General features: G+C 48.4%; 1 protein-coding gene across 1 annotated transcript in view; it reads right to left on the bottom strand.

The window, feature by feature from the left end:
- LOC104490577 (alpha-2-macroglobulin-like protein 1) overlaps nt 1-19,263 on the bottom strand; it is a 21,276-nt gene extending 2,013 nt beyond the window's left edge. Inside the window, 28 exon segments of the mRNA XM_010132879.1 lie at nt 162-230; nt 521-611; nt 1,270-1,385; nt 1,842-2,057; nt 2,361-2,575; nt 3,026-3,197; nt 4,459-4,615; nt 5,235-5,316; nt 5,634-5,810; nt 6,193-6,276; nt 6,681-6,738; nt 7,161-7,282; nt 7,463-7,586; nt 7,930-8,158; nt 9,807-9,963; nt 10,580-10,667; nt 11,340-11,537; nt 11,766-11,909; nt 12,732-12,881; nt 13,037-13,182; nt 13,703-13,766; nt 13,897-14,121; nt 15,296-15,466; nt 15,823-15,932; nt 16,981-17,098; nt 17,913-18,033; nt 18,579-18,663; nt 19,104-19,263. Coding sequence (XP_010131181.1) covers nt 162-230; nt 521-611; nt 1,270-1,385; nt 1,842-2,057; nt 2,361-2,575; nt 3,026-3,197; nt 4,459-4,615; nt 5,235-5,316; nt 5,634-5,810; nt 6,193-6,276; nt 6,681-6,738; nt 7,161-7,282; nt 7,463-7,586; nt 7,930-8,158; nt 9,807-9,963; nt 10,580-10,667; nt 11,340-11,537; nt 11,766-11,909; nt 12,732-12,881; nt 13,037-13,182; nt 13,703-13,766; nt 13,897-14,121; nt 15,296-15,466; nt 15,823-15,932; nt 16,981-17,098; nt 17,913-18,033; nt 18,579-18,663; nt 19,104-19,263 — 3,849 coding nt within the window.
- Between the last annotated feature and the right edge of the window lie 5,642 nt (nt 19,264-24,905).

Below are 24,905 nucleotides of genomic sequence, written 5' to 3'. Positions count from 1 at the left end.
CAGGCTGACCCAACACAATTCTCCAGGTCAGCAAATACGGCTGGTATGCAACAGCGCTGGATACTTAAAATACTACTGGAACCAAGACACAAGAGTAAGCTAAAAGCTACCTGCCAGTCCATAGTCCTCTTAATGATGATTTTACCCTAAATTCCACTCACTTCCTCCAGGTAGAGAATGACTCGGTCAGCTTCGCTTTCAACTTTCTTCACTAAAGGCATTTTCTTTAGCTGAAAATAGGGGGGAGAAAGGGTCAGAGAGACTCTAACAGAAAGCAGAAATATTCAGGGTTGTTTGTCCTTGTGAAAGCATTGGCAAAATGTTCACATGGCTGAGGAAGCCCTTGGGGTAGGAGAAGGCAAGGTGGGGCCTGGAAGAGACTTTGGGTATAAAGATTTCTCGGGAAGAGAAGGACTGTGTTTCTCTGCCCACAGGAATGATCACAGTTCTGCATACAATCCTGCATGATGGACATCTACCACCATTCCCATCCCAGCTGGTCACAAACTTGCAGTCTTACCTCTTCCAGTGAACCTTCCACAGGGCTGTATCCAGACAGCAGCTCCACTTGGATCAGGACCATGTTGGTGGACACACGGTTCCCTGTGTAGCTGCAGCAGAAACCCAGGGGACAACACTAATGTTACTTTCCGAGCCATGACCTCCAGATATTCCAGCCCAGCTTTATCACTCAGGTGGAAGAATCTGTCTTTCCTTATGGTGTTTCTGTACTGTAATAAATCTTTGTGCTTCCCCTCATGTCTCTTTTAATTGTGCTGAGCCAAGGAGAATAAATTCCTTGGAAAGCTTCTGGAGTTACCTTCTCCAGGCATGGCAGGTAATATCACACCCTCCCCCTGCTCTCTTGGTAGTTCTGTCTCAAGTCAGGCAGGGGCACAGCAGGAGCAAGCGGTGTGACAGTCAGCCGGGGCAGAGAAGGGAAGACTTAGGGCTAAATGTCAGCAGTTGGTCCCACAGAACTTTCACATCACTAATGTTTTGAGATGTAATCCTAGAAGGGGATTGTGTGAGACCCACAGTACTTTGGAGAACTTGTGCTGACTGGCATGATAATGAGAGAGGTCTGTAGCCTGAGCCATCCCTCTGGGGCTTTGTAGGTTTCACCCAGCTGAGGAGAGCCTAGTTAAATGAATGGGGACATCTTAGCACCTGGACCTCGTGAAGGGGAACCCTGTCCATCGAGAGACTAGTGTGGGGCCAGAAGGCTTTTAGCGCAGGGGAGGCAAAGGGCAACTGAGTGTCTCCTACCGAGCATGAATGGTGACAGGGAACTGGGTGGCGTTGGTTGTGGTGCACTCTGTCTGCACAGATACAGCAAAGGTGACATCACTCCTCGGTGGAGGGATGTGGTACCGCAGAACAGCCTGCCAGGACAGAAAGAAGCTAGTTGGCACAGAATAGCAGGAATTTTTTGCTGCAGAGTATCCTGTCTTGCTGTTTCCTGTCTTGCACTGTTGTAGGAGAAAACTATGTGGTGGAAGAGGAGGTTCTGCTTCTGGAGGTGTTCACTGGACTTCTTTAACCGCACCACAACTCTTATGGAGTTAGTTACACACTTACGGAGTGTGTAACTGCATCTAATGACCTTGGAGTCCTACCCAGCTCCTGCGCCTAACGGGGAGGAGATGATGCAGATTTCATTCTGGGAATTGCTATTCCCTTCCTGTGGGATCCCAGCTACTCCTACCAGTCTTGCAGCCCGGATTCTCCTAACTCACTGCAGCAGTCTGTTTTCAGTGTTGGAGAAGTAGCAAGGTGAGAGGTCCCCTGGCTTTCAAGGCCTTTCCCTGGACAGACCTTTTCTCCCTGGCTGGGCTTACCTGCAGGAAGAGGCACCCATGACCCTGCACACGCACAATATAATCTCGAGGAATGGCTGGCAGCTCCACTGTCTGCAGCAGCAGGCGATTGGTGTTGTCTACTCTGATGTTTTGGTTGAAACCTTCAGTGGAGAGAGACACCTGAAGATCAGGGCCATCCTTGATGAAGGTCTTGGTTGCGTACAGGGCTAAAGCTTCTAGAGCAACCACTGTGTCCTGTGGAAAGAGACATGCATCAGGCAAAATAGGATTCCTGTTTCCTATGCGTGACCAGTTCTTAGCCTTTCCCTCCCTCATACTGCAGCTACAGCAGTCCCCTTGGACTGTCAGCATGGGATTAGCTCAGAGGAATACAAATATTCACCTTTACCCAGCTCCCAGGAGCTGTAAACTCATACATCTTTTTTTCTTTTTCTTTTTTTTCCCTCTTTTTTCCCTATGGGCTATGCTAGAACCCACTGGTTTCACAGACCATAGCTGATGGCAGGTACTCTGATGATTATGGCTCAAGAGTGTTACCTGGGTTGAAGCAAAGCCTCCATAAGGATTTTGCTGCTTGATGAGCCAAGACACAATCTGGGATGCCTTTCTGATTTCGTCTGAAGACAAACTTGACTTTGAAAGGTGAGCCATGAGGATACTAGATGTCAATTCCACATCAACAGATGGAGCCCGATACCAATATAGGGAGTCTTCTTCCTGTTTGGACTGTTGACTCCAGAATATTTGGTTATCTAGAGGTGGAGTGGGAACACTTATGTAGTGTGTAACTGTATCTAATGACCTTGGAGTCCTACTCAGCCCCTGCACCTAGATACTGAGCAAACATGTACGTTAGGATCAGATATGGGTGCCTATCTCCCAATTTGCCCCCTACACCCTGCTTTTCCCTGTAGAAACATAGACCTGTAGGCTGGGAAGGAGCTCTACAACATCCATGAAGCTCCCCTGTTCTGGACAACTGGGAGACCAGGGCTGTGAGATCATGCATAAAGAAGGTCTGTCTCACAGTATGGACAACAGCCTGTGAGAGCTTGGCAGTCAGAGGCTATACAAGCCTTGGACTCCCCACAGAGCTCTGCTATTGCCTCCCACCCTGCTCTCCATTCCCGTGGTTGTTTAGCCCTGGGATCTCCACACAATTCTGCTGGTGGCTCTCTCTCCTGCCCCACAGTCTTTGGTACCTGATATTATGGCGGCCTGATCCAATCTGTTGAGGATTTTCTGCCTGAGGGCCTTATCACCTGCTACTGCAAAGGCGTTTGCAGCTAGCGCCAGGGCGTAGAGGTTAGAGCTGTCGGTGTCAGCATTGACCAGGTCCTTTATACATTTCAGAGCTTTCCACACAACTGGGTCCTAGGACACAATTGAGAGCACACTGGTTGCTGGCAGGGCATGTGGAGAGGGAATGCAGCCTTGGCATGTGCAGAGGAGGGTGGAAACAGGGACAGGACACATGGGGAAAAAACTGGTAACATCTTCCTGGGTGCACAAAGGCAGAGCGCCAGGGCACTGCCTGCACCCACAGCCCATCCCTGCTGCTGGTACTCACGGAGCGTGGCATCCCCGAGTGTATGAGAGCTGTGATGATTGCAGAGCTCAGCCCCAGTCCTTCCTCCACTGCACCCTGCAGCCACCACAAAACAGAGAAGAGGAGGGCTGCTGTGAGAAGGAGAGAGAGAGAAGCCTTCCAGTGCCTTCTGCTACCTGAGCAAAAGCCAGTGCAGGCAACAGTGCTGGTCCTATTTCTTCTGCTAAGGAAGTGCCAGCCCTGGTATCTACTCTTGCATGTCCTGCTTACCAGAGTACGTCTCAGCCAGGGTGTCCCAAGCCTCTGTGTAGCTGATTCCCTCCCTCTGCTGCAAAGATTCCCCTTTCCCCTCCCCTGCAAAAGATCTTCAGTACTGGGGAAAGTGACGTTCCCACAATCCTGCAGCAAGCTGGCACCCTCACTCGAGGACCAGGACAGCGGCAACAGTATGGAGGATCAAAGGAAAAGGTATCTTTTGCAAGGGGAGGTGAAAGGTACCATTCTCTTCGCTTAAAAGGTTAGTTATCTGAAGTCCTGTCCACCGAACTGCTGCTGGCTCCACTTTGGTGGTACTCTGGGTGTGTCTGGGCGTGAACAAGTGCTTTGTTCTGAGTGCACATCCCTGCCAAGGCGCATCTCACGAGTGGCTGCAGTCACTCTCCATTCACTTTATTTATGACTCTCTCTGTATAGGGGGGACCTCAGAGCGAAGGAAGAAATGGCAGCTCAGTAATGGGAAAGGAAGTTAAACCAGTTTACCAAGGGAATAACACAGAGCTTGAAAACCCTTTTCCTTCTTTTTTTTTTTTTTTCCCCCCTCCTCAGGCATGTATTAGCTTTTGAGACGGGGCTAGGGCAGGACACTAGTTCAGTTTCCATGCATATATCATCAAATGCAAACCTCCATAATTCCTAACTTCAAACAGATACTCAAACACCATTACTAAACACGGCCCTGAGTGTCACCCCAAGGGTGACATTAGAGCCTCCTTCCTGTAGTAGGGTTGGTTTGTTCTTGGCACTCAAATTGGGCTGGAAAGAGAGGGAGCTCTGAGGTGCCTAGTGAACAGCCAGGACATGTCATACCATCAGACCGTTGTTGAAAAGCTTCCCCACACTCTTGAAGCAGCCAGATGGAGTCTGACTTTTAATCAGGGCACTGGCAGCATCCTTTATATTCTGCTCATCTATGTGGATGAAATTCCGGGCTTGGCTGAAGGTCTTGAGGACAAGGGCAGTAAGCCTAGAGCCAAGGAATGGAAAAGAAAATTGAATTGAATCAGTCACTGGTGCACATCTCCAGCAGGAGACAGAAGTCTCTGTGTCTTCCATTATTTCATCTCTGGAGAAATACCAGTAGGCCAGAGCCTCTGTGCAGATGGAGAGTTGGAAGCAATGCATGTGAGTTAGGTGCTCTTGAAGCTCAAGCTCAGATCCATTTGCAACAAGAGAGGAAAAATCCGCCATCAGTTCAAGTGCTTCCCACAGAGCTCTGCCAATTCCAACAGGGTGCACTTGTATGATTTAAAGCCAGAAGGGCTGATATTTAGTGAGCTCATGCAGCCCCTTTCTCAATCCTGTTTGGGCACAAAGCCCTCTGGAAAACCTGGAAAGAAATGTGTCTTTGCAGCCAAGTTTTCAGAATCAGCCTCTGTTGGGGTGCCCAAGCACAAACAATCAAACAGGGTACCTCAAGTTAATTCACCAGCATGGTTCTCTTCCAAAAAGTCTCAGGAGCAGTTTCTGTTCAAAGCTCTACACCTCCAGACTGCCTCAGTTTCCTCAGACCAAAATCCAAGCCAGCTTGAGCCTGACCAGGTCAAGCTGTTGTTCCTCAACTGCATCCGGATATTTCTGCTTACCATGTGTTCCCTGGCTCACTTCCTTCACCAAAGGCACTGTATGAGCCATCCGTGTGCTTGTACAGGAGTTGCCGCTGATATCCTGCGGGAAAAGGCTGGGGGATAGTGAAGATGCTCTGTGTCTGTTGTGTTCTCCAGGTGACAACCTGCCCTGCGAATCCTGCTGATCATTGTAGATTTGCATTATACTCAGCAAAGGGCTTCTAGAGAGGTGCCATGTGCCCCTCGTTCAAGCTGAGACACAGAGCCTGATTTACACGGCCGTAACCCGTGGTGTCAGGCAAGCGATGCTGCACAAATCCTGTTCAGCACCAAGCCTCTGCTGAGATCCCCACCACACAACCTACTGTAGTGCACATCACCAGCTTAACAATCCAACATGAGCAGAATTCCACTCACCACTTTCCAGATAGCTAATCGCCTTCTGTTTGATTTCTGGAGTCAGTTGTCCTGTTTCTTCAAGGTATCGTGTGATAAAGACATTGGGGGCAAAATGAACCATGTTCTGCTCACCACATCCACTGGACATCTGGAGGAGCTCATCTATGTTGTCCAGAGCTGTTCCCAAAATGTCACCTGTAGGACACAACCACAGCTTTGGGAGCTTTACATATTCTTGCATGTAAAAATTTTCTGGTCTCACTGATTGTTCATATAATCTGCCAAGACTGGTCTCAGTTTGCCTCTGCTCACACTACGGTGACTTCAATGTCTATAGAGTCCTGTAGAAACAGTGACATGGTACTTGTCTCTCTTTTCTTTGGCTGGGTGAAATTATACATCAATCTGGCCCAGTGTCTCTTGTATACGAGAGATGAGTTGCCTCTCTGGAAGACACACGGGCCCAGTATCACACCTCGCTGTACACATTCCTTCTTGTTACACTGTTTGCTAAAGCAGACATAGTGGCACCAGAAGAACAGAGATCTTACTTTCCAAGACCTCCACTATATCTCACCTAAGAAAGAGATGTGGGCTCGCTCCGACCCAAGGACAATGTCCTCTGGCATAGTGAAAGTGATCGTCTCTGAAGCTGAAGTTCCTGCAAATGGCAAAAGTGTCAGAACAACGGGCAGGAGGGAGATGGCAGACCCACAGGCATCTCCAGATGGTGTAAATAATTCTGGGATCACCTCATCCCTTTCTAAAATCAGCATCCAGATGAGAGGATGACACAGAAATTAGGCCACCCACTGACAAGTGACCGTGATGTGGTTAAGCAGCGGCTTGGTGCTGCCAGGAGCTTGTAGTACCAGCTAGAGCTGAATGGATTTGCTCCCCCATAAAAGCCCCAAAATCCCTGATTTCCCCCTCCCCACGCACCTCCAGATAGTCCTAGAGTTTTTCATGCACAGAACATTGTTCTGTTGGTCTTCTTGCACTGTGCTTATGTACAGCTCCGGTGGTAAGACAGTCTCTGTCTCTATGGTAACTGCACCTACCTGCACCTACCTTTAGGGCACAGGAGTGAGGTGTGGGTCTTTTCCTCCAGCAGCCCCTCTGCCTGGTGAGAAAAGACTGGTCAGCTCAGAAGGGAGACCAGTAAAATGAGATAGAATCTGCGCAGCACGCCACCTTTCTGCAAGCACCCTTTTCATCGTCACGGGCCATGCAAAAGGCCTCACACAGACAGCAGGGCTATGCGTGCTGATAGTGGAGTTTCACTGGGAAGCAGGTTCCCAAGCTGCTATATGGCCTTTGCCCCCATTGCCCTGATACCAAGCAGTTCTGATGTCTCTGGCCCGTCGAGTGCAGGTGCTCAGCACATTCCCCCACTACATCTACCCTTAGAATCGCTCTTTGATCAGCCTCCCTGAGCAATGTGCATACCTGCCCAGCTGACTCTCCCCTCCCAGAGCCACCCACTGGGCTGTGTTGAGCCTGACTCTGTTCTGATCTCGCCAGGACCCTGAAGCATACTCTGACCTTCACCAGCAGGTGTTTAACCACTGTGTCCTTCCCTCCAGACTCTGGCATGACAGCTGTACTCTCAGTGCAAACACCTTCCAGCTCCATCACCTCAGCAGTCACAGTGAAATTCACCTTCCCTAGAGAACAAAACATCAAGAGGACAGTTGGCATATCCCTGCCTGTGGTTTAGTTTGTTCAGCCCAAGACTGCTCACTCATGCTTCGCATAATAGGTCACTCTCCCTTCCAGCCCAGCTCTGGTTTCCTCAAGCAGCTCTGCCAGTGCCTCCCACTCCTGCCCCTCCTTTGTCCCCTTACCTAATTTTATGGCCTTCACATCCCAGAAAAAAGTTTTTGCTGAATCAGGACACAGACAAACAGTGAACCTGACATTTGCATGCACAAATTCAAAATCTCTGGAGTCCATTAGGCTAAGCTGGAGCTAGAGGTGAAACAAAAGGGAGTTCAGGTTACAGAGCTGCCACTGCTGTCCTTTCAACTCCTCGATTCGAATGTCAGTCAAGCCCAGAAGCCCAGGGTGAGTACAATGATGGCCCTGTTGCAATATATGTGGGACACCAACATCCCACGGACATTGCAGTCCTGTAGCGTTGAGCTCATGGGAGGGATAAGCTGGACAGAGATGGTCTAGATAGAGCTTTGTGAAAAGCATCCTTGGTTACTTTTGCCCAATGCCTGAGGAGGCAGCCCCTTGCCTAGGTCTCTATTGGTACTGCTACCACACATCCCCCTGTCCCAAAACTGCCCTGCAGGGAGCCACTCACCACCATGCACTGCTTCAGGTAGCTGAAGACTGTGACTTTCAGGGGAAATGACTCTCCCCGGAAGACAGAGTAAGGCAAGGTGGGTTCCACAAAGAAGGGCTTGAAGCTTTGCAGACTGGCAGTCTCTGAGATTCCCAACCCATAGCTCTCTGAGGTGCAGAAGGTCATGGCTCTCCAGTCTGTGATACTGTCAGGTACGGTGACAGCTAGCTCAGCAGCCCCTGAATCACTGAGGAGAAAACAGAGAGGAAGAGATTGTCCCCAACCTGGTAAATATTTCTCTTGGGAAGACAAATGCACAAGGACTATGAACTGGTAGTGTGTGAAGGTGTGGGGCTTCCTAGGAACTAGGACAGAAGTATGGGAAGGCTAGCAAATAGGTAGGCAAAGAACTGAAAGGCAAATGCAAACAAAAATTTTCTTTGGACCGTGTTGCACCTCATAATCTTGTTTTGTGTGGGCACACAGGGCTCCCAGGGGTCCATATTATACATACTGCCTGTGCCAGCCAGGTGACACCTCCACCACACTACCATCCAAACCCCCAGCCACAGCTGTCACTTACAAATCTGCATACACAAAACGGAAGAGGGTCCCTGCCCTGAAATAATCCAGCCAAATGAGATGGAGAGGTAGAGATCCTATTTTACAGATGGAAAACATTGGCACGTGGGAGAATTAAGAAACCTGGAATGTGCGAATAAGGGGAGAAGAGTGGATGATGCATAACCTGACTTTAGCAAGACCTTTGACACAATCTCCCATAATATCATTGTAGCCACATTAGGGTGGACTGGACAAGTGGATGACAAGGTGAGCAGAAAATTTGCTGCACCACTGGGGACAAAGGGTGGTTATTGGTGACACAAGGTCCAGCTGGTGGCTATTCACTTGTGGCATCCCTCAGGGACTGATACTTGGCCCAATACTGCTAAATGGCTTTATTAATGACCTGTAAAATAGGACAGAGGACATCCTCAGCAAAATTAGAAGACTAATCTTGCTGTGTATTAGCAGACTATACCTTGTTGAGGAAGTTTTCCTGATATGCTGCAAGGAAAGGTTGCTGTTAGGCAGAACCTTGACAAGCTGGACAAATGGGCTTAAAAGTTGGTGAATTCATGGAATAATACCATGCGACAGTACAGGCTAGGGAGGGACTAGCTAGTAAGCAACTTTGTAGAAAAAGAGGTGGGGATCCTGGTGGATAACAAGTTGAGCATAAGTCATCTCGTGCTCTCATGCAGTGAAAGCCTTCTACTTCTGGACTATATTAAGAAGACTGCAGCTGCTGGGTTGAGAAAACTTATTTTTCCCACATCGTGGGACCACATCTGGAGTACTGTGTCCCATTTTTGTCTTCCAGAATAAGAAAGATACTGACATACTTGAATGCATCCAGTGGAGGACTACCAAGATGGGCTGGGACACTAGATGTATAAGGAATGGCTGAAAGAATTGGGAGTTTCAAACTTAAGAGGGAAAGGCTAGAGGGAGATCTTTCAGCTTTCTAAAGCTGAAGGGCGGTCAGACACTGAAACAGCTTGTGGAGTCTCTATCTTTGGAGATGCAGAGGATTTGACTACAGCTTGATCTAACTGGACCGGCCTTGTGCAGGTTGTTGAGCTACAGACCTTTGGAGACCCCCTTCCATCCCACAGGATACTGTGATTTTGAGTTCCCAAGGATCATTGTGAAAATCTCAAGCAGAGCCAGGAATTGAACCATATCTCCATTGTCCTTATTCGCTTCACACCTCTCTTTAATTTGTGGGTGCAGAAGGCAATAATGCCCTGGCTGTGTTCCTCCTATCAGCTCTCCGCTGTGGCTGGTAGGAGGTCTGGATCCATGTGAGGCCACAGCCCATAATTACTCACTTGATGGGAACAAGAGTCCAGATGAATGTCTCTGGAAACCAGGTACGCACTGGCCCTGCCTCGCTCCCCAGTTCAATGTGCTCTGACTCAACACGTTCAACAGCAGCATCTGTTTCTGGGTCCAAGTTGTCCATGTTTTCTGCCAGCACGTCGTAAGCTATTGGGAATACAAGCATTCATTCAAAGGCAGAGCAACTGCGAAGTCAGGATGGAGCTCAGCTCTCCATCTCTCCCATTCCCACTCCGATCACCCTTGTCCTTTTCAAGACGCCCTCAACTTACTTCACTACTGTCTTCCAGAAGACAACCCAGGAGACCATGTGGATTCCAGTATGTGTGTGCTCTCCCATGAGGAACTCTACCTGCTCCCGCTTTTGCTCTCAGCCCCTGCAGAAAGGCCTTGATACTGCCCAGTGCCAACCTTGACTCATTATCTGGTTTCCAGAAAGACCTTTCCTAGACTTACAAACAGATGTTCCTTACTGAGACAGCTGCCTCATCTCCCCTCTCGAACAGATATATTATCTTCCTGCTTGCCAGAGAAGCTTCCAAGCAGATTATTTCTATGCAGCCACCCCTCTGCACCTCCAGTGCACTGGACACGCACACACGTGAGGACCCTCCCCCTCTTCCTGTGTGCACATTTCCTGTGCGACATTCCGCTCATCTCTGGAAGCCATCCCCAGTTCCTCAGCACACTGCATGTTCAGCAGCCCGTGTACAGCCTGTATGTTACCCGTATTTCCAAAGAAACAGGATAAATCAAGATGTACACATATAGTCATAGTCGGAAGTGGTCTGGCTGTGGCACACGATTGGAGACTTGATTTTAAGGCTGGTTAAAAATGTTAGGCCTGAATTCTGGAGGAGAGAAGGGGAAGAAAAGAAGGTAGATTTCAATGGGGGGGAGTGCTCCATCTGAGGGTCTGTCCCTGCCTGCGCCTCCCAGCATATCAGCCACTCTGTGTGGATGCACTTCAGCCTGACCTGTGAATTTATACAGGGAGAGAATGCAGAAGTGTCCCGCTCCCATGCAAATGCCCACACACAAAGTCATTATTTTGGCACCACAGTTTGTTGCCCACCCTAACACAGACTTGTTCTCATCTTTCACCTGTTATTCGTCTCTACTACTCCTCCCCTGCTTTCTCCAGCCCTCCTTTTCTTTCAGGTGCTTTGCTTTTCCAACCTTCAATTTTCTCTGACCCAGGCTGACTCTCCCCTCTCCTCCCAACCCCGAGAAAATCTGAGGGATTTATCAAGCTGGGAGCATGGAGTGTCAGAAATCTCTTAGCTCACTTCTCTGACCCAGGCTGACTCTCCCCTCTCCTTCCAACCCTGAGAAAATCTGAGGGATTTATCAAGCTGGCAGCATGGAGTGTCAGAAGTCTCTTAGCTCAGAAGCTTAGCAAATTCAGAACCTGAAGTTGCCAGTGTTTACAGGAAAGACAATCTGTGAGGCTACCCAGCGCTGACCTGGGATCCAAATGGGCTCAGCTCTGATATTTCAGGTTTTCTGGAAGTTACGTTTACCTTCAGAAGTTCGTAAACATCTGGTTGGGACACTGCATAAGAGTATCCGTTGTACGTGAGTGGTGACATTGTTCCTGGTGGAAGGGTGGTCTGAGGGGAACCGATGATTCCTGGGCTTTTGTGGATAGTACAGTAGTCACTGTAGTAGTCTGTGAGGGTGCTGGGGTGCTCCCGAGAATAGCTGAACAGGTTGTACACCTGTAGACAGAGAATGAAAACTGTGCAGGTCAGTGTGAGAGGTGGGAAGTTTTTTGTTTCTATCCAGAGATTTTCTGTGACCGCAGGGGCAGAGCTTGGATCACGTCTGCCCCAAAAGCCTAGCTCCAAAGGTTTTTGAGCTTCATGGAGAGCCTCCACAAGTTTTAGACACATAGCACCAGAGGTGAACACAAACCTTTTGGGGTATGGGTGCATAGCTGTGGCCACCTTTAGCTTATAGACTGTAGCTGGGGGAAGGTTGGTCTGAGGGGAACCGATGATTCCTGGGCTTTTGTGGATAGTACAGTAGTCACTGTAGTAGTCTGTGAGGGTGCTGGGGTGCTCCCGAGAATAGCTGAACAGGTTGTACACCTGTAGACAGAGAATGAAAACTGTGCAGGTCAGTGTGAGAGGTGGGAAGTTTTTTGTTTCTATCCAGAGATTTTCTGTGACCGCAGGGGCAGAGCTTGGATCACGTCTGCCCCAAAAGCCTAGCTCCAAAGGTTTTTGAGCTTCATGGAGAGCCTCCACAAGTTTTAGACACATAGCACCAGAGGCGAACACAAACCTTTTGGGGTATGGGTGCATAGCTGTGGCCACCTTTAGCTTATAGACTGTAGCTGTGAGCTCAATGCCTACAGCGAGGACACCTTCCCTGTAAGAGTCATTACATGGCTTCTTTTCTGACTGAAGGCACATCCTGGACCCACCAACACAGCGTTAAGGGCAATTAAAGGGTCTTTAGACCCAACACATCCCAGGTCTAGAGGAGCCTTCCATCGCCAAGGCACCACTTACAGTCCAGTCTGCGCATGGAAGGACTGTCTCGTTCATGCGAGCTGGAACAAAGACAGGGAACCTATCACACACTGGGCATTTTTTAAAACATAATTGTTTTTTTCAGAGCACTGTCATGAACTGGTCCTGGAGATGGAAATCTCTTTGCCATATGGTTGCCAGTGTGGCAAAGCACTCTGAGTTTAACTATAATGTGACTTTGGGCTGTACTCGAGGATGACAGTGGGTTTTTCTATTAGATCCCTCCATAGACACTGGAAATTTTGTCTAGTGTTTGATGCTGGCCTTCATTTATTCCCATTAAGTCCTGTCCTGTCCCCGTTCAACCAGTGTCTGCAAACATACTCGAAAGGCACCTCTCCAATATTAGCAAGGCTGAGCACTGAAGTGACTCACGCTGTCCCTGGATAGCTCAGCCTCTGGCCTCAGGAGAAGGACGCTCTTATCTACAGCACGGATGCTACATAGGGAGCCCGGTGCAGCCTGCAAACGGAGATGGACAACCGATCCTGGGAGGGCCACTCTGTCTGAGAAGCCAAGCTTCACCTGAAACAGCAGAAGAAAGAGGGACTGAAGACATTGACAGAAGAAAGAAAGGGGAGACTGTGGCTGCTGGTTTCTGCTGGATATTTATTGCCAATTTGCAGTCAATTATCTACCCTCCAGCCTACCTGCCCCCTTATGTTTTGTGCACTACTTACACGGTTCCTGAAGCACTTGGAGACTTCCAGACTGAAGGTGTCAGCTGCCACTTGTCCCTCAGGGAAGGCAGTATAAACAAAAAGGGTAGCCACGGGTGAAATGAGGTCAATGGGCAGAGTGACATTGAAAGCCCCGCTATACTCATCTGGAGGAAGAAGGAGAAATAGAACAAGTATAGGAAGAGGCAAGGAAGTCTGTCTCCAGGGTTTACAGCAGCAACATATTCATTCCTCCTAATACTTCTGTGCAGTTACTTGGATAAAAACTATTCTGCCTTGTTTCTGGGGGGGACACAGCTAGACCAGGACATATGTTAGTGCCATTTTGTAGCAGTGACCTTACATCATGAGGGATCCTGGCAACAGTGTGCTCTTGGAAAAGAAATTACTTTCCACCTGAGTCGATTCTGCGACTTCTCTTCGAGGTCTCTGATAATTCCTGCTTGGCAGATAAACTGACAATTTCATCATTTGATCAGAAAAAAAAAAATTAGGGAAATTAAAGGGCAGAAGAGAGATAGCATATTTGCCATTTCCTCTGGATTTTTTGTGCCAGCTCTGTTGTTCCTTGTTGGTCTCAGATCTCTTTTCTTTCCTTCCCAACTTAGGCTGAAAGGGCGTTCCTGTTGAGTCCTTAATTTGTTCCTGGTATTTAGATGCTCTTACCTAATGGTGGATTGAGAAGTACTGTTGTCTGGCCGTGATGCACGAGGGATCCTCTGGCCAAAACCTAAAGGGAAATGAACAGAGCAAAAGGTTAACAGTGCCTCTGCTTCATGTTTCTGGGCCAGCAAAAGGCCCTATGCTGACACAGACCATTGCAAAGCTGACCATGCTGCTGGCACTGCCCTTGCACTCACCAGGTGGTAGAAGTCTGCTCTGGCAGTCCCATCTTCCAGCTCACTGGCTAGGATGTGATAGTGCACAGTGACGTGCCGCACGTCCCCGCAGGGCAGCATTGCCTGCACTGGCTGGATCCTCACATAGCTGCGGCTGGAAGAGTAGAAGGCCCTCAGTGTGAGGGATGCAGTGCCATAAGACACCCTCGTATTTTGACCGCTTAAGTCCTCCGGCTGAGTCCTTGCCTGTGGCAGAGAAAAAGTAGCTTGGTGTCTGAAGATTTCTTTAGCTTTCCTCAAGCCAAAGTCAAGAATAACTGGGCAGAGGGCTCTGGGCTCTCCCAGGATAAGGTGTCTATTTCCACTTAAATCAGTCTTGGTCTGATCCTTGTCATCGTCCACTCCACCACGCTCTGTGATAACGAGCACCTAAACAGGAGGCGGGGAGCTGTATACTACTAGGGCTTGGGCTAGAGCCTGAACTTCTGGGGAAAGTATCAGCATGGATCTGCTCTGATAACGTTCGGTGTAACTGTTCAGTGTTATTCCACTCACACACTGTATTTTTTTAGCACTTCCCCTGATCCGTAAGGTGGAGATCAATAGCCTTGCTCATCTTTGACCTAAGACCTATCTGCACTGATATTGATATGATAATAACAGCTTGTGGACTTTCAGCAAGGTCAAGATCCATCATCTAAGATACTGTGTGTACTCTTGGCTTGCTTCCAGGTGCCTTAACCTTGATGTTTAGATAGGACAGGTATTAGAAACCTACTCCTACACCCAGACAAGAACCTTGGGACAGCAGATGCAAACTTTTCTCTGTCAATTCCCTGTCAGTGGCATTCCTATTTAGCTTCTTACCTCCTGGTTACCTGCTCTGCTCCAGATTGGCTTGCAGCCCCTGCTTCCTTACTAGCCTTCCTTCTTTCTCTCCCAGGTTTTCTGCCTTTGATAACCCAGGTTTCTCCTAACTCTTATATTATGAGGAAACGTAATGCAAACTAGTCACTGATGTTTTCTTTGTACGTGTTTTCAGATGCTTCTTCCCTAGCTCCTTTCCTGTCTTCCTGTTCCGCACCATGTGGGAGTTCTTCCTTTGCTCTCTGACCCTGCCCTTTCCACCTCAGATAGAGGTGCTATGTAGATAGACCTCAGTCACAATTTCATGGGGCCTCTCCCCACTGCCTTATCTCTCATCATGTCTCCGGTTTGCTTGGGGATTCTGTGTGGCACGAGGGGCCAGAATGCCAGCTTCACTATCCTAAGGGACTCCACTGTCCACTTGTCCTAGACCTGTTATTTCACTGCTCCATGTGTCCATCTCCCTGGCTATACCGAGACAATAACATAGACTGAGGTCTGAGGGATGCATTGCCTAGTGCTAGCCAAGTCCAATGTAGTTATTTGGCTTAACCTGTAGAAGAACTTCACTGCTGTTGTCCCATGCTGATGTGTCTAAGGTGAAAGAGGCCATCCCAGTATCATCCGTCAAGTAGGTCTTGGTCTGCTTGTTGCTACCATAAGACACTGTAAAAATCACCTCCTTGTTCTTCAGGTGGGTCCCATTGGCACTTTTGAGTTCCAGCTGTAACAATGCAGAGAACAGTCAGAGAACTAGAGGCCTCAGGACTGAAAATCTACCTGCTAGCAGACATCCCAGTTCCCCTCTCTGCCAAGGGACTCTCAGTGTGAACTCTAACTCCACCAACCCCTCCCCATTTATGCAGCAGCCTTCTCATCTGAAAAAGCTATGTGCCTGTCCTGTGGTCACATCTTCGGATTACTGCTTGGTAGAGATGTCGAAGGAAAGGCTGGAACAGAGGACCGTGCTAGCAGCTTTGGGCAGCTCAGAGCAATGGGATCCCTCAGGATGTCTGTACCCACCGTCCCCTCAGGCCCAGCTGCTGGGCTTTCCATGTTTCTGCCCTTTTCCCTACTTACATTTCCATAGTAGGGAGCTCCTTGCTGATAGTAGTAGCTTGTCCCCCAGAACCGAAGAGTTGTGATATCAAAAGTGACCTTGCAGTTTTCAGTGGTGTTGAGCTCCACCCCTAGGAAAGACAGGAGGTGCATGCAGGTGAGTATCATGCATCTGAGCAAAGGCAACAAGATTGGATGGGCTGAGGTAAAGGATGGACTATCACTCATAGGGGATCGTAGTTTCTCCGTGTAACTTCAGGAGTCACGTAACATACACACTTGGCAATAGTGCCTCCTACATATTGACCTGCTAAAATGACAGCAGTTTACCAGCAGGTTTCTGCCAGTCTTTTCTGAAATGCTTTCTGACGATGTATAATATTGTCCTACTAGTAATTGCCCACTTCCGTTCTCCTCCTATTCTCACAGCAGAGTCACTAGAAGGCAACCTTCTTCCTTGCCTTCACCCTCGCCCATCTGAAATCACTGCAGTTTACTATGTGAACTGCTTTCAGAAACGGGCTGCTAAACATCCTTTCATAAGAAAGGGTTAAAAAAATTATGTAAGAGGGGGGACCTTATAGGATGGGATATTTAACAGTAGCTCTGGACAAGTACCCTCATCTCCCTGTCTGGGATGTGGAGATAATCTGATGAGGAGCTACCAATAGTACACAGTCAGGGCCTTGGTTATCACTGGTTGCTCTGAGTATGTCCTAATTCCAACGGACTTTCCTGAAGTAGAGTTTAAGAACAAAATACCCTGGCCTGGCCCACCTGTGTGCACATTTCTACTGTGACTAGAAGATGAGAAAGAGCAGCTCTTGCCCATGCCTGCCAAACCAAGGTGACCATCAGAGATGGACTGGCCACAACAGCTTGTGGAGGAACAAGTATACTGGTAAAGCCCATCCTGCAACTGGGACAACTCACATGCCCTATGTGAGTCAGACCTGGGTGGTACGGTATATGACAACATCCATGCTGCCATAGTTCTCAAGGGAAGACACAACCCTCTGAACACTTGACCCCATGGGTGCCAGTGCAGAAAGCTCCGGAGGTTTGATGGGTAGACACAAGGATCCGTAAGGAATCTTAACATGAAAACTTAAAGACAAACATGTTGTATGAGTGTGAAGTAAAAGATTTTCCACAAAGTTTAGAATCAGTTTTTGCTACCTGTTCCACTTTCTTTCAGAAAAGCCACAGCTTCCAGGTTGAAATCATAATTATCACCACGCTTCTGGTGGTAGATCTTAATATTCACCTCAGTGGTAAAGCAGCCGTCCTTGTTTGTCTGGGGATGTGAAATTATATCTGTTAACCAGTCACGAATGCACTAATCCCTTCTGCAGTGCAGATCAAACCCAAGGCCCAGAAGTCTACAAGTACATGACTAAGACACTTGAGTTAAAGGAGCGATTCCCATGCTGTCATGGAACGTAGTCCTTTTCTGTGGAGCAGTCACTAATAGGAGACGCCGTTTCACGCGCCTTATCTTTACACACTCATGTGTCAGTAGCAGACATGAGCTGTCATTTCTACCTGACAACATGATTTCTTCTGCTAGAGAAGGATTCATCTTTAAGATATGTGCTGGGTTACTTCAAAATATGTAAACAAACATGGATACATTAGTTCAACCTTCGAGATGAATGAGCAAAGCCTGTGCTCAACTGCAAGTGTTTGCTTACATGCAAGTTGTAATTTCTGTGTCTCCAAAACAGCTGTTTCTGGGAAACAGCATGTAGGTGTTACCACCAGATTAAAAGGTGGTGCTAAAAAGCATCCAGTGGCAGTGAATTGTTGTGGACAGTGTCTGTATTTTTTATTGCCCTGTTGCAATACCTGTTTTGCAGGCAAATCTGCAGTAGTTAGCTTGTCTACAGATGCTTCTTCCTTTTAATGCATGTCAGTGCAGTCAGAGAAATCACTGAGAGGGGCTAAGATTGCTACACTGGCGAGTTAAGGACCTATCAGTCAACCAGCCCCGAGCAAAGAGTATGCTGCTTCAAGAGCTGATGTCTGTCCCACTCTTCCTTTGGTATTCTCCCCTCTCTTTGCCCCTGTTCCTCTCTTTTGCAAGACGAGTGGATGTCGCAAGTGCTCACCTCTCCAGAGTAATCCTTACAAATACTGCGCTTGGCTTTGGAAGACTTCCGATTGTAGCGGATGTGTTTACGGCACACCACAGCCTTCACACTACCTTGGACTGGTTTCCCGTACGTGTACCTGGCAAACAGAGCAGGTAGGACTTACACTCTCATACAGAAACACTGGCTCAAGGTTGAATAATATCAGCTCTAGCCTGTGGTTTGCAGCTATACAGCCCAGCAGCCTGCAACATCTTCGTGGTTCATGAGCTCAGCAGAGGCCAAGAGGGTAAAATGACTTAATCAGATTGAGACAGGAGGCAGTGGTGGGTGAGTTCTCTCCTGTCCACCAGGCAGTGCTAGGGGACATTGCGCTTGCCACAAGTTGAGGTGTTATTCCTTCCACACTGGCACTAATCAATGCAGCAGAGGTACTGTACTGTAGGAGACATGCCCCACTGAGGGGATCCACTGTGACATTTTCAAACTCACAGAGAAAGAAGTAGTGAGAGAGAAAATGGAGAAAGGCGAAAGTCTAGGAGAATTCCTTAGCAAAAGATGGCAGGGTGTCAGACTTTGACATTGGAGCAGCATTGGCAGAGACTATTTTGAGCTCAGTTATTGACAGCTGTGCAGTTTCCAAACCAGTAAGAACTCTCCTTCTGCCATGATAAGCCAGCTCACATGCCACAGACGTGGAGTTGGAAGTTGTTGTCCAAGATGGTGACCACCTGAGGCATATGGATGGAGACACTGAACTTGGGCAGCACTGTGTGAAAGCAAGAGAAATATAATTCAGTGAGAATAGAGTGAGCTTATTATATGTTCCAACCCTCCCCAAATGGTTGTTCACAGAAAAGAAAGTTCTTCTTTCATTCCCTGACTACCAGGACAGGTAGTCAGCATTGCCAGGTAGCTATGTACCAGCAGCCCAGCCAAGGGAGTGTGTTGGGAGTAGACAGCCTTAGTCTCCCCGCCAGAGAAAAGCTGTGGGGCAGTGCTTCAATCTGAAGGAAGGGGGAGGAGAAAGCCGGGGGGCATGGGTGAAGGTCAGTGGATACACCTCCTGGCAGGCAGTTGATCATCTCAGGTGCTAGCACAACTAACACAGCTGTTCACAGCTGTGTGGCCCATTCAGCAATGTGTAAGAGAGGGGGTCTGGAGACAGTACATCTTTTTCTGCTGCCATTGGCTCCCTGAGACTCTTACCATACTCCTCTACCCTGAAGGATTGTGTGCAGTCAGGCATTTTGATGGTGTACTCTCCAGCTGGTGCTTCTGCAGCCAGAGGGAAGGACAGATCTGTGATGCCTCCCACAGGTGTAACACTCAGCCACTGTGCAATTCGGTTCCCTTTGGGGTCCTGCATAGGCAGTTGTAGAGAATTATTACTTCCCAGTGCAAAAAGAGAATCTTTTTCAGGATGTCCAAGCTACCCTAGCATGGTCTGAGCACATATCCTCTTGTCCTGAGAGCCCAGGTCTGTGACATTGCTACAGTGCTCAGGTGAGTCCAAGCTCAAAGAGTATAGAGCTTTTCTCACTGTCTCATAGACAAAGTCAATCTATCGTATTATTGCTCTCTGCTTGTACGGCTGTCTCAATGACTGCTGCAAAACTGTGGTTTACTGTTTGCCTGTCTCACTAAGAGTTGGAGATAGTCCCTCTTAGAGACTCCTGTGGTGATCTGAGCTGTCATAGACCCCAGTTCACTTTGGAGAGGGTCAATCATGACGGCACACGCTGCCTAAGGCATGAGCTACTTGGGAGTGATTACTGACATCTTGAATCTCCAGGAAAGTCTGGGGAAATTGGTCCAGGTCTTCATGCAGGCCCGGTATAGAAAGGAGGATGTAAAGACCTGGAATGCAAGGGCATTTGGAGGCTTTGTTCTCTGTCACGGTCAGTCCAGACAATCCAGAGGGCAAGATGCAATGCAGAACGCTGGCTTAAGTCACACTGCCCAGCCAGGAAGGACTTAGCGATGAGCTGATGGGTGCTTTATAAACACATGGAACAAGCGGGAACTGTTGTTTAAAAGGGTGAGCTGGATCAGAGTACTGTAAACTGTATGAACTGACATCATAAAGCATTGCGTAGGTGTCTCAGAAACCATGTGGTTATGCGCTGATTGCTTGGTGGTTATGGCATACAAGTGTGCATTAGCTTCTGCCAATTCCTAGCTGGAACTGTGAACTGCCTGCACGGGTTATTACAAAGTCCCCACCGCTTTCAGCTTTCTTGCCTCAGCTCGGGAGATTGAAGTCCGTATTTTACCCATAATACTAAAACTAAATTAACAGATTTTAAGAGCAATATCCTGCAAGCTGGCATAGGGTGTTTCTCTAGCTGTGTAGCCACAACACTAACTGGTCAAACTTTTATTTTCTGTATGTTAAATATAAAAGTCTCCTTGAAGAAACTTCAGGATTTTCAAAAATCTTCAGTTCACAGGCTAGAGGGACTGTAAGTCCTGTGACCACTCTAGAAAAGTTTGCCAAACTGGTTTTTAGTGGTACTCATCATTTACTGCATGGACCACCGTGTGATTGGTATCATGACACTGCACTGCCAAACTTGTGTGATACTAAAGGAAGGAAGGGCAAGCAGTCAAGGACGGTTCCCATTCATTCTGAGGTAACTGGCTTTCTGCATCCATGCTTCCCCACCGTCATCTCCAAACCTGCGTCTTCCCCACGGTGAGAAAAGATCAACACTTTCAATCGAGTAGGTGCTTTACCTTCAGTTCCACCAGGCGGTGCTGTGGGGAGGAGGTAACAGTTACTGGTGGGATGATTTCAGGTAAGTTACAATCCAGCTCCCTGGCATCTTTTATCCCCCAACCATCCATGAGTTTTCCCTAAGCAATTCCCACAGTCTGCCCGTGACCCAACATCATGAGCAGCTCAGGCACTGCAGGTGGTGCCCAACGCTGTTTGTAAGCACCAAAAGCAACGCTGAGACTAGCTGTCCACAGATGGATCACCTAGCTGGGCCAAGCACTGCTCCAGAAGTCACGGAGGCAGCCCATAGCATTTTCAGACTTGCTAAAGTTTCTCCCCTTTTGACTTACCATTTCATTGCTGGCAATAAAGTTCTGATCCAAGGTTACAATTCGCAGCTTGACTAGAGAGCAAAAGAAAAAACAGGACTGGCTGAATGAAATCAAGTCTGTTAATAATAATAAGAATGGATGGCTACGGAAGATGTGCCCATGTGCTTCACTGAGAGGGTGTGGGCAGCAGCTAGAGCCATCCACTCCTGGACCTGTGCTCAAAGTCCTGCTACAAGCTGGCAGCCTGCTAGGAAAAAAGCGGCAGGAGAGGCGGTATGGGGTTTCTGGGAAGGGTGTCTGTGCTGGTCTGGACATTGCACCTCCAGAGGGACACTCGGTCTTGCCTGCAGTGACGGGCATGCCGGTGGAAATGGTGGAGAGGCATGGGGTGAACAGCTGCCCCCTGCAGTGAACTGACTGTGCTGGGGCAGTGGTGGGGCCTGCAGGACCGTGACCCTTGTCTGAGGAAGTCTGTGGGAGAGGGAGGGATTTAGGGCATTGACAGACTGTTGTGGCTTTGAATACAGGAATATATACATGAGCACAACACAGGGGCATCTGAACCTTTTCTCATGCATCAGCCGAAGCACACAAGCACTCTTCGCACCAGCATGCTGCCTGAGTATGGCTAGTACTGGAGAAAGCATGTGCTATGCCGACATAGGAGAGAGGTATCCCCAAATCCCTCAAAGTCGAAAAGGGAGGTAAAGCCCTGCCCCACTCCAAGCGCTAGAGGCTACCCCATGTTTTGTGGCCTGGGGACCACTCTTTCTCTCACAAAGAATGGCATTCTGTCCATACCAATCTGTCCAGGTTTGTACACAGGTTTGTCTGTCTGGATAAAAGTCTTCTTGTCTGTGTGCTTGATTAGGACTTTCTGTTTCTTCTGAAACTCTGAGTTGGCTTCCAGAGCTGTGATAACAATAAAAGCCATTTCATCGGGGTTTCCAACAGGAGGAGGGACCTGCAGGCACAGTTGTAACCATCACTCAGGGTGGATCCCATTCAGGAAACTCAGGCTTTTGGAGTAATGATTATGACACTGCCTTTATGTTGCTCCTGTTCTTCTTGCCCTGAAAGACCTCATAGTTCAGAAAGTTTTCTCAACTAGTAAAGTATCAGTGGGGCTACACAGCAGGCTGCCATCAGGAAAGACACTGGCAGACCTATACAAGCTGAAGCAGAAAATTCCATGCCCTTTTAAGATGTAACCATGGGAAGACACAATTCTTTGCCTTCCTGCCCAGCAAAAGCAGAATTCATGCACCACCCACCCTACCGACAATCCTTGAAAATATCTTCCTCACCTGGAAGCTTGTGCAATGAAAGAAGGTGAGCTGAGAGATGGTCTGAGAGATCAGAGTCTGATTCCCAGCTTTGCTTTGCAAGGTTACTGTCACATGGACCGGGACTGATTGCTTTCTGCTGAGCTGGAGGCACACTCTCTCTGAGGAGGGGTAGTAGAGCTGAGACGGTATTGCCACAGCATAATTTCTATTAAAAAAGAAGAAAAAGAAGTCAGGCAAAACTGGTTTTCTGAGAGGACAGGTTTTCACCATAGGATTTGGGTACTTCCTAATAACACTTCTGGTCCCTTCATTCCTCTGTCATGATGCAAGTGGGACAAGATCACACTGTTCTTCTCAGTGCAGCCACTAACGCTGAGTCTGTACTACGTGCTCCATGAACTTCTAAAAAAGTAAAGTCACTGCTTCCAAAACGGAAAGTCAAAATAGGGTGAAGAGACTTCACCCAAGGGATCATCATTGGCTACATTTCAGGTTTCCTGAGACTTCAGCCTTTTCATTGAACCATGCTAGATACCACGATCAGTTTGTCTGGTGGGATATCTGCTTTCTGTCCTATCAGCTACCCTTGGGCTCAGAACCAATGCTGTGCATGTGGGACCCAGTGTCCTGGCTTTGTGTCCCAGACACAGAGTCTCATGGACACCTTCTCTTCATCTCCTGACACTCCTGTCCTCCTTGCTGTCTTATGCCAGACCCCACACCTCTGTGGCTACTCTCGCAGCAGTGCCCATGGATAACACCAAGCAGCTGTTCATGTTGTTTGGGGTTTTTTTCCCATCTTATACTCCAGGGCTAAAGAAAAGCCAACACTCGAGTGTTTGAAAACTCTTATCGCTGACTCCTCCTGCTTACTGCCTCTGGACAGGTTCAGCCAGTGGCATGTTTTGCAGCAGCAGGAAGGCAGGGCTTGGAAAGATCAGAAGAGCAGGAAGCAAGGACGTGACCTGTTGGCAGTTCTTAGCTATAGCTCAGCGCTCTGGCAAGAGGGAGTCGAAGTCCTGCTGGCTAGAAGCCTTGAGTGCTTTCACACTTGAGTGCTGTCAAACTGCCTTGAGGAGCTCAACTGCTGCTAGAATTAGGGGATCTGATAACAGATACCAACGGCGTTTTGATTTTCCTACTTAAGCTGACTCATGGCACCTCACCCCTACCACTGGGCCAAAGGATGGTATTGGCACTAAAGACTCACTGCGTGAACCTCCCATACCTCCCTTGCTTACAATGACCTTTTCCTCCGGAACATTTTCTTGCACCCTTTCATCCCTTGCTCTTGCCTTCTGAGCTCTCAAAGCATGAGACAGCATCTCTGAGGCTGTCATTCAGGGATCCCAAGAGCCGGGCTAGGTTACTTTCTCATGAGTCTACGAAAAACGTTGGTATACATGTGGGACCACAGACAGCCTTTTGAAGCAAGCAGTATTTCCACAAAGCAAAGCTTCGTGCTGAAGGCAACAGTGGGAAAGAGGTATCAGTAACACATCATTTGAGCAGGAGCCGTGTCAGCCTACGGGACACATCATACAGAAAGAGGCTGTACTCCTGCTGGAAAAGATATTAAAGACTACGCTTGCACATGCAACACCACACACGGCAGAAGAGAACCCAGCTATGACCTAATGGTGTATTTCCCTCTTTAACATCTACTATTCGAGCACAGCCTGTTTGCACTTGTGCCATAGCTGCAAAAGCAAAGGCCTTCAAGAAGCAAGAGCAAGTTCACAAGCCTGTGTATATCACAGCATTGCCTGCTGGAAGAGGAGTTTCATTCTTGACAAAGTACATGAAGAGAAGCAGTTCTGGAAATTGTTCTTGCTGGAGGTCTGAAAAAAGGCACGGAGGGAGCAGAGGGCCAGCAGAGCCAGAAGGAACACACTGCTTTAAAAAGAGCAGCCCTATTAGATACCTTGGGATCTGCTTTGTAAAAGGCACCCAGCTTTTTCTTCTAAAGATTTAAATGGTGACCTATGACTCTGAGAAGACAAGCATAGCCTAAAAGGAAATATATATCCTGAGGCACAGCAGGAGATGTGAGATGTTGGCAGGTCAGACTCAAACACATGCAGAAAGCTGGCAGAGTTGCTCTGCCTGAGTCCTTGCAGAAATACATGGTCTACATCAAGGCACTAAGGGGAGGCTCAAATAGTAAGGGGAGTGGGAGGGGGAGGATGAATGAGAACCAATTGGCACCTTGGGAATATGAGAAATTACACCTTTCTGGAAGAACACTCCTGGTCTTAGGACTTCTGTCCTGTTTCTGTCACACTGCCACCCCCACCCCCCAGATTCCCCACAGACCAGAGTGCATATGTGAAGCAGCTGATGTTCTTACAGCATTGTAGGTGTTCCAGCCGTGCTAGGCAGGAGAAGGATGCTGCCCCACAGGAAAGCGATGCTCCACATCATAGGTGATTGCAGGTCGAATCCCTCCACAGAAGGCTTAGACTCTCCTCTGTCCCTCCTTCGCCCCTTCTGCTGCTGTCTTCCTTCTTCCTTCTCGCCCTCATCCAGAGCTGAACGACTATGCAGCTCCTGCCCTGACAGGGTGCCTGCCTGTCTCTTGGCTTCGAAACCAAGAAAGTGGAAATCATGCTGCGCATGGCTGGGATGTGGGCGGGTGGAAGGGGTGGAGACAATGGTTATTCCCTAC

The sequence above is a fragment of the Buceros rhinoceros genome, unplaced genomic scaffold, assembly GCF_000710305.1.
Source record: "Buceros rhinoceros silvestris isolate BGI_N320 unplaced genomic scaffold, ASM71030v1 scaffold11433, whole genome shotgun sequence".
Lineage (NCBI taxonomy): Eukaryota > Metazoa > Chordata > Aves > Bucerotiformes > Bucerotidae > Buceros > Buceros rhinoceros.
The sequence above is the reverse complement of the archived record's forward strand: the minus strand, read 5'-3'. Positions and strand labels throughout refer to the sequence as shown.